Source organism: Silurus meridionalis, chromosome 2 (assembly GCF_014805685.1).
Source record: "Silurus meridionalis isolate SWU-2019-XX chromosome 2, ASM1480568v1, whole genome shotgun sequence".
In the NCBI taxonomy this organism is placed as follows: domain Eukaryota; kingdom Metazoa; phylum Chordata; class Actinopteri; order Siluriformes; family Siluridae; genus Silurus; species Silurus meridionalis.
Window position 1 is genome coordinate 17476436 of NC_060885.1, and position 17179 is coordinate 17493614.

At 37.6% G+C, this 17179-nt stretch overlaps 2 protein-coding genes across 6 annotated transcripts in view; one reads left to right on the forward strand and one right to left on the reverse strand.

Annotated features, from left to right (window-relative positions):
* The window catches only part of wdfy4 (WDFY family member 4), a 44490-nt gene that overhangs the window by 11475 nt on the left and 15836 nt on the right, over nt 1–17179 (reverse strand). For 2 of the 5 annotated variants that reach the window (XM_046866989.1, XM_046867002.1), the window contains exons 19-47: nt 16981–17159; nt 16652–16883; nt 16362–16510; nt 16163–16274; nt 15869–16059; nt 15301–15453; nt 15118–15191; nt 14756–14917; nt 13975–14066; nt 13755–13851; nt 13469–13671; nt 13175–13341; nt 12456–12575; nt 12184–12345; nt 11894–12061; nt 11315–11441; nt 10958–11109; nt 10635–10873; nt 10099–10220; nt 9758–9949; nt 9488–9585; nt 7288–7365; nt 6923–7114; nt 6720–6807; nt 5756–5928; nt 4198–4346; nt 3508–3634; nt 3286–3371; nt 3132–3194 (exon numbers count right to left, since the gene is read on the reverse strand). In XM_046866989.1, the coding sequence (XP_046722945.1) occupies nt 3132–3194; nt 3286–3371; nt 3508–3634; nt 4198–4346; nt 5756–5928; nt 6720–6807; nt 6923–7114; nt 7288–7365; nt 9488–9585; nt 9758–9949; nt 10099–10220; nt 10635–10873; nt 10958–11109; nt 11315–11441; nt 11894–12061; nt 12184–12345; nt 12456–12575; nt 13175–13341; nt 13469–13671; nt 13755–13851; nt 13975–14066; nt 14756–14917; nt 15118–15191; nt 15301–15453; nt 15869–16059; nt 16163–16274; nt 16362–16510; nt 16652–16883; nt 16981–17159 (4147 nt within the window). The remainder of the gene's footprint in view (nt 1–3131; nt 3195–3285; nt 3372–3507; nt 3635–4197; nt 4347–5755; nt 5929–6719; nt 6808–6922; nt 7115–7287; nt 7366–9487; nt 9586–9757; nt 9950–10098; nt 10221–10634; nt 10874–10957; nt 11110–11314; nt 11442–11893; nt 12062–12183; nt 12346–12455; nt 12576–13174; nt 13342–13468; nt 13672–13754; nt 13852–13974; nt 14067–14755; nt 14918–15117; nt 15192–15300; nt 15454–15868; nt 16060–16162; nt 16275–16361; nt 16511–16651; nt 16884–16980; nt 17160–17179) is intronic. The other 3 variants (XM_046867004.1, XM_046866998.1, XM_046867001.1) reach the window with 3 other exon arrangements.
* Nucleotides 9–3122, forward strand: lrrc18a (leucine rich repeat containing 18a). The gene is made up of 2 exons (XM_046867005.1): nt 9–811; nt 1941–3122. Exon 2 carries the CDS (start codon nt 1947–1949, stop codon nt 2703–2705), a length of 759 nt encoding a protein of 252 aa, XP_046722961.1. The 5' UTR covers nt 9–811; nt 1941–1946; the 3' UTR covers nt 2706–3122.

Below are 17179 nucleotides of genomic sequence, written 5' to 3' on the forward strand. Positions count from 1 at the left end.
ACAAAACAAAATAATCAATAAGAAAAATTCTCTTACGCTCAGTAACTGTAATTTGATTATTTTATGAAAATAAATCCAAATTTTTTGAATCGACAAATGATTAATTTTATGATGAGAACATTCTTATTGGAGTTGCATAGCATCATCCCAGAGACACGGAAAAACACAGAGTTTCAGTGTTACGGAGGAACAAGAGCAGCCTGCGAAAAGGTACACATCCTGACAGTTCATAGAAACCTGCCCTAAAGTATCAAATGGTGCAGGACAGTAAATTAACTGAATAAGTATAAGTAATTATGATCTTTTACAGCCTGTACACTCTTTACACTATATAATAAATTCTGCACTATTTCTATATGAGATGAAAGTATAAATGTGACCTGATACTGGAAACTAATCGGTTCAAAACCATTATTGAACGTAAGTGTATATATACTGGAACATTCAAATGCTAATGCAGCATTTCTTTTCCTTTCTCTCTGGTGACTGTGGCTAGTAAAAGGACAATAAATGCTCTGCACCTCGGGTAAGTGTTGCTTAGCAGCAAAGTTAAACAGGACAAAGCTGCTTTTGCTGTCCTGCCATGTTTGAGTGAGGAGGCAGTTTTTTTTCATCTGAAGCTTGTCTGAAAATTCTATACACACTCTATTAGCTGGATATGTGAAGCTAATTTAAAACCCACGAGTAAAAGAAACACCTATTTTCTGAGATGAGGTGAACTAATGCTGGACAAGAATGGCTGATTGACTGAAATACAAACAAAGATTAAGAGCAGACCAATTCTTACTTTTCCACATTGCCACAAAAATCGGTAAGTATTGAAAAATTCTATACTTTTTGGGTAACGCTAAAAGTCGTTGAGAACTGTTAAGAATATATTTGAGCAAAGTATCATAAACTAGTGTAGTGTAATTATGCTTCTATTCATGATATCTAGAAAAGAGAGAGAAAACTGAAAACCTTTACTTTCTATACTTTGTCACTGAATGTTTCATTATAACACTATATGGTATAATCATTATCACTGTATAATCATCAGTCATCACTGAGTATCTACTGAACGTATAGTAAATTCCAGCACATTTCTTATCCCTCAAGCTAGAATACCTAAAATGATCTACTTTAAAATGGTGTTAAAGGCCCTATTACACTCAATATATCAAGGAAGTGTGTAAACATATAAACGAAATCCGATATTCAGCTCGGTTGAATTGCCAAAATGTAACACATGAAGATAAATCATACTATTGGTCAGCACTCCATAATTGCACATGTTTGGATGCAAAGGCCTCAGACAGAAAATGGAATAAAAACAAGCTAAACCAGATTAGCCTTGTATCTATATGCACTTGAATATGATTAATGAGTCATGAAAGGGCCCGAAGGGCTTACAATGCAGCCACTCTTCTTCTTTAATAGGGAGGTGTGAGGCGCATGGGTTTTAAATCACTTCCCCGAGTGTCATTTATCAAAGCACTGATTTGACTCTATCCACACAACCACTCAGCCTGTAAAAGTCACCCTGGATCAATCAGCTGTAACACAAACAGTTCCCACCCTCACCAGCAACGATTTCTCCCCCCTGCAACCCAGATTTTACATTCATTGCTCTTGTCCTCATTGCTATCTGGTATTAGCCTCAATTACAGTGCAGTATGATTTTAAGGAGATCCCTTAAGGGTGAGATGGGTGAGTGAGCTGCAGTGTAAACATTACACTCTTTTCATTCCCCAAAAGACCCTTCATTCCCCCAAAACTGCCTCAGGGCCTACACGATACCACCACCACCCCTATGTAAATAATCGAGATGCTGTGCCATTAAGCTGTGCATGTTTAGTTAAAGATATTAGATCTTGAATAACAATTACACAGATCAGGTTACAACTTAATCAGGTTGATTCCAAAGTAGAAAAAGAATTAACCATAATCTGTGTTTACAGAGCACTATGGCTAAAGGGAAGAAGGGTGGATCAAAAGGCAAAATAATTACCCTGAAAATGGCCAAGAAAGCACTCAGGGTGACCCCCGAGGGAAAACGACATCTTGATCTCAGTAACATGGGTATTGACACCTTTCCAAAATGTCTCCTAAAACTGACTGACCTAGAGGAGGTGGACCTGAGTCGCAATCAGCTGAGAAAAATCCCAGATTTCATTGGCCAGCTCATTGGCGTGCTCTGGCTTGACCTTCACAGCAACTACATCGAGCAACTGCCAAAAGGCATCGGACAGCTTGAGACTCTGTGCCACCTCAACCTGTGCAACAACAGCCTGGACTCAAATGGTTTACCCGCTGACATCGGCAGTCTGAAGAACCTGCAGACGCTCAACCTGGGTATGAACCGGCTCTCAGCTCTTCCACCCACCATGGCTGCTCTGACTAACCTGAGAGAGCTCGGTTTGTTTGACAACATGCTCACCGTGCTCCCTGAATGCATCCGCCTGCTGCCCAATCTAAAGAAAATCAACACCAAACGCAATCCCATGACATATGCTCAGAGAGATGCCAAAGACACAAAACCAGCCGAAGGTGTGTATTTGGTGAGAGAGGAAGATCTGTGTAAACTGTGTCTAGAGAAATGTAAGGAAGAAAGAAAGAGAAAGGAAAGAAAACAGCTTTCAGATCAGTCTCTCCGGAAAGGTAGATTTTCAGGGCTGATCACACCAAACTCAGTGGCACGAAGCAATCAGGAGCTGTGGCACTAGACTTTCTGCTGGTCTCCTTACTAAAGACATTTTAAGAATATACTGTAGTGAATGTAATCAATTACAGATGAATTGTATTAATAGTTATGCACAAATAAACTGTTTTGACCTGAGTTTAATATCAGTCTGAGGACAACAAAACATGATATTTATAAAAACTAATTTTAAGTTGTAGACAATATATTATGAAATTAAGGGAATGATTTAATAGTCGCATAATATAACATAAGCATTTTAATTCTGCTGGTAGCAGTAACCATTGTGTTTCAGCCGATTGTTTGGGGATTGAGGATTGACAGCATTTCTGTCACTCATTAACTCTGTGCATATAGTGTCTTTCCCAGAAGCCTTTAGACACGAGCTGTCTCCTCAAAATGTGTTTAAAAAAGGCAGTATTGGGAGAGATGATGGTACAGGGACACTTACCTAACGTTATGCATGGCCTCCGTCACCCCTCTTCCCTTCAGTGAAGGCACCACTGAGCATAACCTAGGAAATGAACACGAGAGATCAATCTGGTTTTGCCCTGTCTAACCTCATGAACTCACTGACTCATTGACACACTCACATTTTCCTTTACCTTTTAAAAGCACTGACATGGTCTTTGTTCACGAACACCAAAAACATTGAAGTGCCATTCCTCATGAAGATTTCAATTGCATTTTCCTAAAGCGTTAAAGAAAAAAATTACTAAAATATTGTGAACAATCTGAACACTGCAGATCTGTGAGAAACAGCAGAACTGATTTTTGCTTAACAAAGATGCTCAAAAGGTTTGGTTTACAAGAACATTAAATCTGACCTCAAGAAGAAAACGCATAAAATGAGCCTCTTTAATGTCCTCGTATGACCAGCGTCTGCAGGCTGGGTTCACTGAGCTCTGCTCCTTCTTCAGCATCCCGCAGATAAACGAGTCTCTTACGCTGAAGCTCGGAGAAAAAGTCAAAAATGAAAACAATGGCTAATAAAAAACTCATTCATATTTTGAACTGAAATAACCTGAAACAGCAGCACATTTATGTTGCACATACAGTATGCTGTTATTATAATAGCTGTACTGAATGTAATGAACTGTCGAGTTCACTAAACCGCAAACCTGCAATTGTGTGGAGATTTGTTTTGCACACCCACAATTCAACATGAAGAAACCTTTAATACATACAAAATAATTCATTATTTTTGCAGATGTTTCTGTTCAAACTTCTTTGAAATCTTAAAGAAATTGTGTAAGTCATTAAACAGTTTAACCATGCATATGCTACAGCATGACGATGTGGAGGTGCAACGTTTGGAGCATGCTAATAAGTCGAATATATCGAATAATAACATCAGCTATAAACTTTTGACTTGCACTTGAGTACTGTAATAATAAGGTCATTTTGCAACATGGTTTGTAGAAGTATTCTAGAGAAAAAAAAGAAAGCAAAACAGATCCAGTAATGCTGAGTAAGGCATTACAGAAGCAGTAATAGGAGTAAAAGGAGAGCTTTACCTGGTGGGATGGTGGTTTCCACAGCACACATCCCCACTGGAGGTGAGTATAAAGCCCTCACACACATAGAGATTAGCTTTTCCAAACAATAACACTCCCTCCAGTAGAACATGGCCACTGACAACTGCTATACAATGCTTTACTCCAATCTGTGAAACACAGGAGAAACACAGCACTTAAGTCTTTGGGAAAGTTCCCCACTGTGGAAGGAATAAAGGTATATATTAGAATAGTATATGCTTCCACAAGTTTGAGATATTTTAAACCACACTTTGAGGATTATTTCGAATTTCAGAAGAAACAACACACTGTATTGATAGAGCAAATGTGAGTACCTCAATTAAGCAAGCTGTTAAACTGTTGGGTTGGGCAAGTAATAGTGTATGGACTGTTTTTTTTTTTGATCTGAGAAAGGGATGAGTGCACTGAATGAATGAATAATGTAAATGTGAACACCGCTTTTACACTCGCTGTTTAATTGATGAGAATAAAGTCTGCAGCGCTTGCCTCTAAACTCTTGCTCTAGGGCGAAGATGTCAAACAGGCACAGCCCTCTCCCTGATTGATCGCTGTTACCACTTCATTATCTGCAACAACATGGTGCCGAAACAAAGCAAGAGAACTAAAAGCATGGGTGACTAGTGTGTTTGGGAAAAAGAGGTCGTTGCAGTGCAGGCATTGTCCTGTGATTATGCACAGCTAATTTTATTGTCTCCCTTCATTTCACACCATGCGTTTGCACCTGGCCTCAGCAGCGGCTACACAGCTCCAGGCCCTCGGGACGTGGGTCTCCAAAACATATGGGGCTCTGCTGCAGTAGCAGCCGCTCCTCAATTAATACAAATCAAATCAGAAGATATCCTCTCCATGCCAGCACTGCCCCCCTCAGTGCCAAGCAGAGGGCCCGTCTGTTTATTACTAGAATTAATCAATGACGTACACAGAATAGCAAAACACTAATTGATTAAAGCCTAGTTACACAATACACCTGGTGGATAGTCTCAGAAACAAAAAAGAATCAATTCTGATCTGTGATGTAATTCTGTATTTCTGAATATGTAAAAGTTTTATGTTAATGTCCAGCTTAAAGTGATAGGGTGCTATGACCATAAAAAAAAAGAGATTCAAGCAAACCATCACATCATATTTGTTTGTGTGTCTGTTTTTTTCTATGTCCATGTATTTATTTTTAGCTAAACTGTTTTTTGATAAATTTATTGATAGTTTATTGATAACTTTCAATATCTGAATTTTTAGGTCGTTAGCAGATCATGTAGATTAATAAGCATTGAACAAACTATTCATCTGACAAACAGCACAGCAGGATTCGACCTCCTTAAATAAAATCGTGAGGTCTAACATCACCCCCTACAGCTCCTTATTAATACTTCTGTCAAGAGCTCACTCCTCATGTTACCCTGTCAGTGGGAACACTCGGCTTCATGCGTGTGGGCGTAATGATGCTCACACAAATGCACTAAATAAAGTGGAGCTTCTTTACACTTGGGACTGAAACGCTAAATAGAGGTCAGGTGCAGTGTGTGTTGGCGGCTCTCACCTCCTCATTGGGAGCCAGCTGCTGTATTATGAGCTGTGACTCCACACATTCCTCAGAAATATCTTCAGTGGGACTTGAGACCTCAGTCAGTGTGGGGAAGAAGGTTAGATGCTCACAGTCCAGGCTAGGCTCCTGCTCAGTGTCCCTGCTAGGCTCACTCAGAATCCTGAGCTCTGATATACAGAGAGAGAGAGAGAGAGAGAGAGAGAGAGAGAGAGAGAGAGAGAGAGAACAAGAGAAAGAGATCTTCACTTAAAAAAATATTTTACAAATAAAATTATGCTCTAGAATCCTAAGAACATTGAGCCTATTTGACCCAAGTACGACAGGATAAAATAAATTAGTAATGTAATATATAGCTTTGCTAAATAAATTTAAAAAACTATCTTTCTGTCACATAGCTTCTATTCCTTATAGGTGAACTCCAAAACGGAGCATGAAAGAATAATTTTGCAGATGAGGAATATTTAACATTATTATAGCAAATCAGTTACACTACACTGTTAGATTTCACTTCTATCATTTGTTAAAAAAAATTATGCTGGGAAGGGATTAAGTAATACCCATTCTCTCATAACTCATATGTCCATTCTTGACCTTTATAACTGCCTCCAGACTCCTCAAATACTCTGAACAGCTTTTGGATCCTCAGTTATTATTTTTAGCTCCATATTTTGAAAGCATCTTGTAAAACCACATTTAATAAGATATTTCTGTTATTTTGGCAGAGATTTTTGTTATTTTAATTCCATGGTTCTAATATTTGTATCTGTTTGCACATACTAACTCTTGTGAATAAGATCTCCAAGCTGTCGGTTTTCGAGGCTTATCTGTTTCTAACAACTAGTATTAAAAAAATACAATGACAATCTTACAATTAGTCTGAGACCCCTATGGCCTGGGTCAGTGGGATGTGCATTGCTAATCCATGAACAAAACATGGAGGGTAAATATATCCTGATACCTGGATCTGCGCTGGCAGTTTCGGCCACACCCCTGCTACCGTCTACAGGGTTGTATTTCATGTCCTGCTCTGGCATTAGAGAAGGAAGCTGTAACAGGAATAAAATTGTCATAGATAAAGGCATGTTATATACTGTACTTACAGCCAAATACAGCTCTAAGGAATCATTTGAATCATTCCTGCTGTCATTAATAACCCCTGACCTTTTTTGATCGCCTCGCTGCCTTCCTGCGAATGCGCAGTCTGATGCGGTTGGGCCCCTCAGCTGCATTCTGCACCCAGCCTTGGTTGATGAAGACTCCTGGACCGGGGCCAAATAACCCCCTCTCACGAAGCAAGTCTTCCTCTATCCTCAGCCACCGAGCAGCCATTAGCTCATTCTCATAGTGAAGTGCCTACACAGGACACAACAACCCAATTATCAAAGATTCCCAAAAAGAAGCATAGTGATTTAAATATTGTCCCCAAGTATACAACAACATACAGTACATGCTCATGCTGTGAGATCTAATCCATGTCATTTGAAATGTTATTCATTGTAGTTATTGCAAGATAAATTCTTACAAACCTGCATGTAATTCTTCTTTAAGGTCTCGAACATCTCTTTACCAACCTTTCTATGGATTTCCAAGTCTGCTAAAAATGTCTTTGAGAAAACATAGGAATTATAAGGACAATAAATTACACATCCAGGAAGCTATTTTGCATGTTTGCACTTAAGAATTGCATTTCATAAACTGCATTCATCATGCAAACAAGCTAGTGGCTACTGAAACCTACAATAACCCCGGCTCCAAATGCAATCATGTATTCTCAGTGTGTTGTAATTAAGTTAAAGTATAATATCAGCACAGTGTGAAGTGGCCGCTGGCCCTGTGCCACAACATGTGCCCAGCTGATATATTACACTGATTGGCATTAGCCCTTCAGGAGGCCTGTGTACAATATCATTAATGCATACAAGCTAATATTTACTTAAAGAGTCATCAAGTTAATCATCACAGTGGTCTGCTCTGCAAGAAACTACAAGACCTCATTGTAAAGTCTGACTCAGGAAGCGAGTTAAGTTCCCCTCAGAGACGAGTACTGAACCCTGCATGCTTCGCTGCTTAACCTGATACAATGATGCATCCTTTAGGCAAAGTCAATGAAGTACAAGCAACAACTCTGAAAACAGTGGTTTCTTTGGCACCAGATTTCAATAATTTTAAATGTCGAATATATTATATTATTATATTATAATATATTATTATACATTTTTTTTTTCATTATTATTATTTTTTACAGCATTAAATCACTTAAAAAAACTTAAGAGCATTAAATCACTAACATCAAACCTTGAAACAACCCAATTACTAGTCACAATATTAGAAGAAAAGAACAATCACAGCGTTGTGCCAGATGGACAGCAGGATTTGGGAGCGTTACCAAGTTAAATTCACAGCAGCAATTATAGCTTCATTTTCACGGATAAACACTGAATCATCGAATCGTAGTCCTTTATTTAGAGAATAGTAAGTAATATATAGCATTAATTACCCTATTTACCAAACACGAAAACTTATTGGCCTATTAAACGTGCCACATTAAATAGCAACCCCTCTGCAATTATCATCATACTGATTTACATTTTAATTATTTTTCAGGAAAAAAAACAACATCACCTTGATAACATAACATAATGTCAGCTTCATTCTGAGACATTGCTGAATGTGTAATAAACTTAAGTTGATCATTAGACCATGTTAATTATCTTTCTGTTAGGAATTATGGTATAATTATGCTGCTAGGAAATTTCTGACATTAATTGAGAGAAAAGTAGGAGCTGCGCTGGAAGGAGGAAGTGACATCATGCTTTGATGATAATCTCCTACAATGTTCTTTCCTTTAGACTCGCAATGATTAAATAAATGTGAAAAAATTATTCAGAAACGTACAGATGCTAGGTTAAATTTAGATGCTTGGTGATTTAAGTCAAATCAAAACATACAACTTTTTTAAAAGATAGATCTGTTACCAAAGTGTTACAAAAAGTGTATCAAGTCATATAACTTTTCTTGTTCTTTTAATGCCAGCATGACATAAAAAAAAAGAACAGGAAATAACTAAATCTCCAAATTCTTTACTGTAGCTTTTCTGAAAGGAACAATTCATCAAAGCAGTTGATAGGCTGTCAGGAGTTGATATGATAAAGTATAACACAAAATGAATAATGTTTTCATCAGATTGTGACTGCCTATAATTACCACCCCTGTTTTTGAGGTGGAGACGGAGACGCCAGCAGTTGCACAGAAACGGTAATTTCATGCCTTGTGCCTGAGTAATATCTCTGTGCATCCTTTTCCAGATGGCGACGTCTTCGACGGTGGGGACTAATGATGTGGGTTGAGTTTCAGAGGGAAAAAACAACAATAACAGCATCTTTAACCTTCACCAGCAAACGCGACGTTCTACCAAGTGGTCCCGGGGAAAGAATTAACAAATATCAATTACATTGCCTGCTGAGGTGTACTCAGCTGTAATGATCCAAATTGATTTCAAAGACGGATTGAGACAGTGCCACAGGCTAGGTTTAGACCGCTGGGTGTGGCGACTTTGGCAAGATGGTAAGGCTAAGCACTGTCAATGGGCTAAGCACCTGTGAACAAGCTTTCACTTCATAAAGTGTATGTGCTCATTTAAGTAACGCAAGTGGTCCACAAAGTGTCTAGAACATGTTAGACCAGATAATAAATCACATTAAAAAGAGATAAACTTGTGCATCATACCTCCACATTAGAGTCCTTTCCAGGTGCCCTCTGAAATAAGCGGCTGCTAAGAATACTTGTTTTTCTCTGACCAAGATTCAGACTCTTCTTCTGTGAGTCTGAAAAGAAACGTCTTAATCTGAGCATTTGAGTAGCTTTACTGCTCTGTAGAGTACATCATTGTCATAAGAGTACCTCAAAAACTTTTGCCTTACTCTTATTTATCTAAAAGCAGAGGAAAACCTCTAAAAGCATCTTAATAAAGACAACAGAGTAAAAATAAACACTGACCTATAAAAGCCTGCCATGATTTCATGGCTATCTCCTCCCATAGAGGACTCACATCATTCATGGAGACCAGGGCCTCCTTTCCTGCTTGCTTTGCAGAAAGGTCAATCTTATAGGCCTCTTCTAGTGAGTGTCTTCTCTCCTGCATGACTAAATCCCAAGTGCTTTCTACAAGCTTCAACAGCTCTGACTCCACTGCACAAGTATGAATAAAAAGAAAACAGAAAACTTGCATATAAATCCACAAGTAAGAATAAAAAATAAACAAATACCTTACATATAAATACAAAATGACTCATCTGGGCAGAAAGCACTTGACCTTTAAAAGAAAAAGTCCAACTCACCCTCTGCTGAATTAGGAATGTCAACTGCAGACCTCGTTTGGTTGTTTTTGAGAGGCAAAAGATTTCGCCAGATATTTCGGGATGGTTTTTTATGCATTTCACATCCGAAACCTTCGGGAAAACTGAAAGAGTAAAAGAACTCTACTGTTAAAACTGATTTAAAATAATGTAATCATATATATATACACATACACACACATACAGTATATACACATATTTCCCCACTGAAAAGATTCTCAATAGAAACAAAATAAAAATGTGTGCCTTTGTTAATATGTTGACATAAAAGTTCTGTGATAAAACATTCATGATAAGCTGGTATTACACCACCTTGTTTATTATTTTACTATACTAGCCAGCAAATGTCACTGTGCTTTAAACCTTATTTAATATTATCACTTTTATAGACTGTTATATAATAATTGTAGTATAAGATACAACTGTTATTTTTTTTTTTCACAATTTTGGTAATATATTATTCAGATTTTTATTTATTTATTTATTTTGTGATAAGCCTAACATAGAAATCGCCTGACCTTCCGGAACGGATGAGCAGAAGGCAATGCAGCAGGCAGCTGATAAAGTGGACACTAGCATTGTAGGTGGCCATGATGATGTTCCAATGCTGTTGCAGCACATTAAGAGTCCTTAGAATAAGCTCTTTCTCAGCTGGGGTCTGCCTGGGACGGGACAAAAAGTACAGCAAGGACCTATTCAAGCTCTTGTATAGGACAGAGATAGTGTCCTCACGTTGAGGCTGCCTTCTCTCCATTGCCTGCCAGAGAAAGATAGACTTCATAAAACACTAGAACAGTCTGAAAAAATCAGAAACCAGGTCAGCATCAGATAGCATACGCACCACGGATATCTGCTCTACTATAAAATCCAGCAGATTTTCTGGATCCACCAAAAACATGCCATTATAGAGTTTCTTCACCAGCATCTTGCTGAAGAACGCAACGTTCTCCGACAGTATGGTAAACATCCCCTCTGGGCTGTTTTTAGATGGATCTGAAAGTGAAATCCAAATAAAGTGCTTTGAAGAGCAGCACATATTCTATATATTGACAAGTCATGAATTTATAAAAAAAACACAACATAAAAAGCAATAAGCAGAAATATTAAAATGATATTATTATAAAAGTTTGCATAAGAGAAGAGAAGAGAAGAGAAGTATTTTCTTCAAACAGCTCTCTTATCATTAATAAAATATTACCATCTCTGGCTACATGTGTAGACTGGCCCCCTTCCTGGCCTGTTACATGGATAATGTCCATCAGAAACTCTAACAGCTCACTCTGAAAGCTTTGTTTCTGCTCCTGACACACGTTGTCTGGAGAGAACTGAAAGTACACCAGTACAACAGTGAAACAAACATAAAAACAAAAGCAGTTTGACATTTACAAGACAACACACCATTTGCTAAGACAGTCTCTAGTGCAATCATAATGTCACTTTAGAGGGTTTTGCGAGACACACCACTTTCCACAGGAGTGCAAATGTGCATTCTGTGCACTTCCCTTAAAACTGGGCAAAGAGTGGCACCTTATGGACAAAAGAGTTTACACACTGAGCTAAAAACTAGAATAAGATAATTGTATATATCATTTGGTCAGTGTATTGGAATAAAATTCCTATTAATTACAATAAAGGTTTTTTCAATATGCAATGTACTAAATGAAAAACAAAAATAAAATAGTTTATTATTAATTTGAATTTTTGAATAATAAACTATTACTATAACTAATTATAAAGTATGAGTCAATGTGTGATTCTGATAGCTGTTCATGATTACCTCTAGAAGCTGGATGAAAGGGTGATTCTGGTCTTTGGCAGGGATGTTTATGAGGCTATCCATCAACAAGATGCGGATGAAGTCACACACCTGCTTCCTTGCAGGGTGAGACAGGCGAGATGCTGAAGTATCCACAGCATCCTCACTGCTCTGAGGACCTGCAGCACTCTGTGTATACAGATAATATAGTCTATAAATCCATTACCTTAATTAGTTACATTACCTCATAATGCTTGTTTTATGACATCCTAGCTCAATGTGTAAAAAGGTACAGGGGCCTTGTGTCTTACCTCAGTGATTTCAGTGGGGAAAAGTGCACTAGCCAGGGAGCTAAGAAAGTCAGGGGAGGCCCACAGAGCATCTCGTGGAAAGTTACTGTGGACCAAACAAAGGAACTGCATCACACTTCCTGGGTACTGCACATCCCAGTTATCTTCACTTCCTGTTATTGGCTTTTTAGAGAAATGAAAGCATACAAAAAGTAAGTATTTGTAAAGTATGTAGAATATACTTTTCAATGCATTGTGCATTTAGTCAATAAAAAAGCACTGGTCTTTCATACATTACAAATGATCATCTTGACCAATTCAATAAGGACACAGGCTGCCTCTGTGCACAGTTGGACTCCCTGTTCATTAGCAGATCTGTCAATCACACTCTGGAGTATGCTGTCAAGATCCACCTGGATTCAGAACGGAGATTTAAAAATAGGTTTTATCATATAATTTCCTCAAAACAATTATGTAAAATGTCCTGTGGCCCATTCTAACAGTGTACAACAAAAGTATGTGGATATCTGACACATATAAATGTGTGGATCATCTCCAACTGTTGCCACAAAGTTTTACCACTCTACATGTGGCATTTTAATTTCCCTACACTGGAACTAAAAGGCTCAAACATGTTCCAGAATGCCAATGTCTCTGTGTGACAGTAGAACTCTATGAAGACAAGATTTTCCAAGACTGGAGTGGAACATATCCATGCAGAACCCTGACCTCAACACTACTGAACACTAAAATGCTGATTACATCCTGGGCCTCAGCACCCTACATAGGTGTTTAACCGAATTTAAGTGGATGGATAAATGAATCCCACAGCTATGTGCCAAAATCTAGTTAAAAGTCTTTCCAGAAAAGTGAAGGTTTATACAACAGAAAAATGGTGGATTAAATATTGAATATATTTATAACGTTTGGCCATATAATCGTGTTTTTTTTTTTATTATTATTACATTAATGTATGTGTATATCACATTAAAACCACCAAAAAATAATTTACCTGTCCATCAGGTACATGAAAGTCTGATTTTCCAAACAGCAGTGCAGCAAAAGCTCCATATATCTGTGGAAGGCTGATATGACTGAGCAGTAGTCTGGACAGCACAGTGAAGCCTGGAAACATGCCACTCAAGCATTCGTATGACCAGGAGCACATCTTTAATTTATCTGTGGAAAATTATGACACATTTATGACACAATAGCATAGACACATGACACAATTATGACACAATTATAACACATTATCATAGAACAGAACTTGCTAAACTCATTAATGCATTAACTGTTACTGTACCTATGGTGCCTAGCAGTGCATGCATCTTTTCCACTAGTGTTCCTGAAGATACAGCTTCTTTAAACTTGGCTCGTATGTTCTCATGTGACAGAAAGTAGACAAGCATCTTTAGAACCAATAGCACTGTGCTGGAGTGGATGTGCCCCTGTAGGAACAGGAGGAACCAATCCGACCCCAGTATGGAGAACACTTCTTCTTGCTCACTGCAAGAGACACAAGCACATTATACAAACAAGGTTTACTTATAAATATGATGTTAACAAGTCCTTGATGCTGCTACACTCACTTGTTAGAAAGAGGCGTGTCAGAGACGATTAGCGAAGACAGCACCTCAAGCAACTGGTTCCTGATCCAGATGGTTCTTCCAGGTGTTTGGCTCAAGGCTAGACAGAAGTTCAGACAAATCATTACCGAAAGAAAAACATGTTGACTTCTATACTGAACAAGACATTCTTGGAAATGCAATGATATAATGACATGTAAGATTTACTTCTTGTGGCACTTACTATGAGATTGATCTTCACAAATGATAGAGGGAAAAATTGTCTTCTCATTTACAGTTTGGGGCAACAAGGTGTGAATTAAGAAGAGTCCAAGCCTGGAAGAACAATAAAAACAACGTCAGCCTAAAATGTGACATTTTTCAGGTGTATTTTATAGAAAATTTGTGTGTAAAATTATTTTCTAATCATGTTGATATCCTTTTGTAGGATGTCTTATGTTTTGTCCTAATCCTTATTCTTAGTAATTAATATGAAACAACTGGTTTTTACAAAATTTTACTTAAAAAAAGGTAAAAACATGCAAATGAAATATGCCTCCAAACCTTTTATACAATTTTGCGGGGACTCATTTTAACGTATACCATGTTTATTTATACCATATACGTTTACACACTCAGATAACACAGAATCTGATTTTTCTCTGAACTAATAAGATTCTTACGAATATCACAAATCTTGTTTAAATGCACTTGCAAATGAATTATAAATTAATAATTAGTATAAGTATAAAGCCAAATATTATTTAGTACTGCAAATGTTTAGAATTTGAAATAAACAGTGTTGTTACAGTTGCACTGATAATCTGCTATAAAACAGCAGAGAAATATATTTCAAAGCTGATTATCTGCATTCTTTTTTCTACTTTTGTTTATGAAGTATTATATTTAAATTTATGCTTAAAAGCCTGGAAATGTAGAATACATTTTAGATACTTTTACACATTTTTGTTTTATTTACAAGTACACAAAAACAATTGAAGCCTTCAAACAAACTCTTTTCATGCCTGTGAATGTCTTCAGGGTTGAAGTGTTTTTGTAACAGGCATGTGATGATGGTGCAAATGACAGTGACTTTTTTGTGTGTCACGGTGGAATCCTGCAGCAAGAAAAGTAGCTTGGTCATCAGATTGAGACTGTGTACGGCCTCTGCATTTTTTGAATCTCTGCTGGAAAAGATTTACAAATCAAGTCATATGAGGAGGTTTAATCACGTCAAGCAAGGAGCCTTGGCACAGTTCTACACCAGGCTTCCTGTTTATCAGTAACGCATGAGAGGAAAAGCAGAAGTGAAACAATACTCTGTGTGCTACAAATCAATATATTTTTACATTGTCCTGACTAGACTGAATATCTCAGGGTAGCATACCTTAATGAATTCAGGATATCAACAAAATGGTTTAAAACAGATAGATCGAGACTTTCTGGAGCCTTTTGCCAGACCTATAGAAAAATATCATTCAGAAGAGGTTTTTCCAATGAGTGAAAAATGTTTTAATAGTTCATAAATAGCCAAACTCACAAATTCTAAGAAAGATAAATCTAAAGATACCTCAAAGTTACAGAGAATTCCCTGAAGAGCAGCAAGGTCATGCACATACATGCTCCCTGTTCCCAGCTCTACAGTACCCACTATGGCCAAAATCAGATGGAAAGTCCTGCAGCTAATGAGGTGAGCTTTCATTTTTAGGAGAAAGGCAAAGAGCTGCAAGAGAACAAACTGACTATTACAAAACAAAACAAAATACAGGTTACATACTGTATAAAACATATATTTTTAATTAATTAAAAATAAAAGCCTGTGCAACTTATAGTACTTCTAGTACTTTCAATCAAACAATCAAATAATAATTATTTTTTAGTATTTTACATATCAGGATATACTGTAGCTAACTATGGCACAAGCAGTTTTTGGGGAGACCACACAAAGTAATAAAATCCTATAACAACAAATCTCTCTAGCATTAATGGGTAATTTACTACAAAATCTGCTATAAAAAATAAATAGAAGCATGCTCAAATCTATTTTTTAAACATGGATTTTTAAATATTTCCATAAGGCTGTACAAACTCTATATTCTCTATTCATTCAGGGAAGTCCCTTCACACTCATGTGGTACCTTATAGCCTCTGATGCGTTTCATCTCTTGTTTGATCACTGCATTTGTGTCTAATACTGATAGCAGAACTTTGACAGCTGCATACAGAGAACTATCATCCGTCGCCATTGCAACCAGGCTGAGAACAACCGCAGGCCCTCCGATGTACTGAAGACTGCTGGATGCTGTCTTTGACGTAAATGTCCTCACGCCTGCCAAGCAAGATAATGAAAATAAAGAAAAGTAAAATCATAAAATTGCAACTGAATGTCATTGAGGATCATATCAGCAAGCACTAACAGTTTACACTCTCACCAAAACGTCCAACCAGTGCAGCCCCAATAGTTCTAGCAGTTCCACTGAGGTGCTGACTGATATTTCGAGCCAGAAGGACAGGAGTGGAGTTATCCCTTGATGGAATGCCCATCTATTAAGTTAATACATCATATTTCTGTTAATAATAAATCTTCATAAAATATACTCAAATAAGTAGGTATTGTTCACATAGCAGCACCTCTTTAGCAATCAGACGGCAATCCACCTCGTTGTACTGATCTCTGATCTCTGCTACAGTAGTGACAGTAGCCACTGCTGGGTTTATCCCAAACGAGATCCTCTCGGGAGAAACTAACCTCACTGGAGAAAACTCAAATTTCCCATCAGCTAATAAAAAACATGATCACATAAGGCATTATATATTTTCATCACCACAGTGACACAAGAAAACTATTTTATTAATGAAAATGTAATCTTACATTTAAAAAGAAAACAATTTAGCAAATATTATTTTCACTTTTTACTGACCTTGAGCATTGAGTGCAAGGTAGCTGCCCAGGTACCTAGTGCCTTGTGCATACATGATCTCTACAGAATCAGAGCTCAGGACTTCCTCAAAAAAATATGTGGGACCGACACGCCAGATCAGAGCTGCATGCTGCTTCCAAATAGGGGGGGTGCCAATAATTCCACACACATCAATGACCGCTGAGGCATCCATTGCAACACATGAGCCCGGGAATGGCTGAATATAGCGCATCTATCAAAAGAGAGACCGGACTAAAGTCAGTATTGAATCGAATAATACATTTAAAAAAGACAACAGAATAAATGTTACTACATTATTAAATACAAACCTTTGCTGCCCCAATCATTTCTCCATTCATATAAGCAGTCACTCTGCAGCTCTTTTTGATGTCTTTGGCCATAGTAACAACAAGGTGATGCCATAAACCTGGCATCAGCTGTTTGGAGCACTTGAAGCGTACAGTTGTTGGCAAGGCAGTCTGTGTTTCTGGCATTGGCTCCATCATGTCTGTTATCCAAACACATTAT

Excerpts from the sequence above, each read along its gene's own strand:
- lrrc18a (XM_046867005.1), top strand. The coding sequence starts at position 1,947 with ATGGCTAAAGGGAAGAAGGGTGGATCAAAAGGCAAAATAATTACCCTG.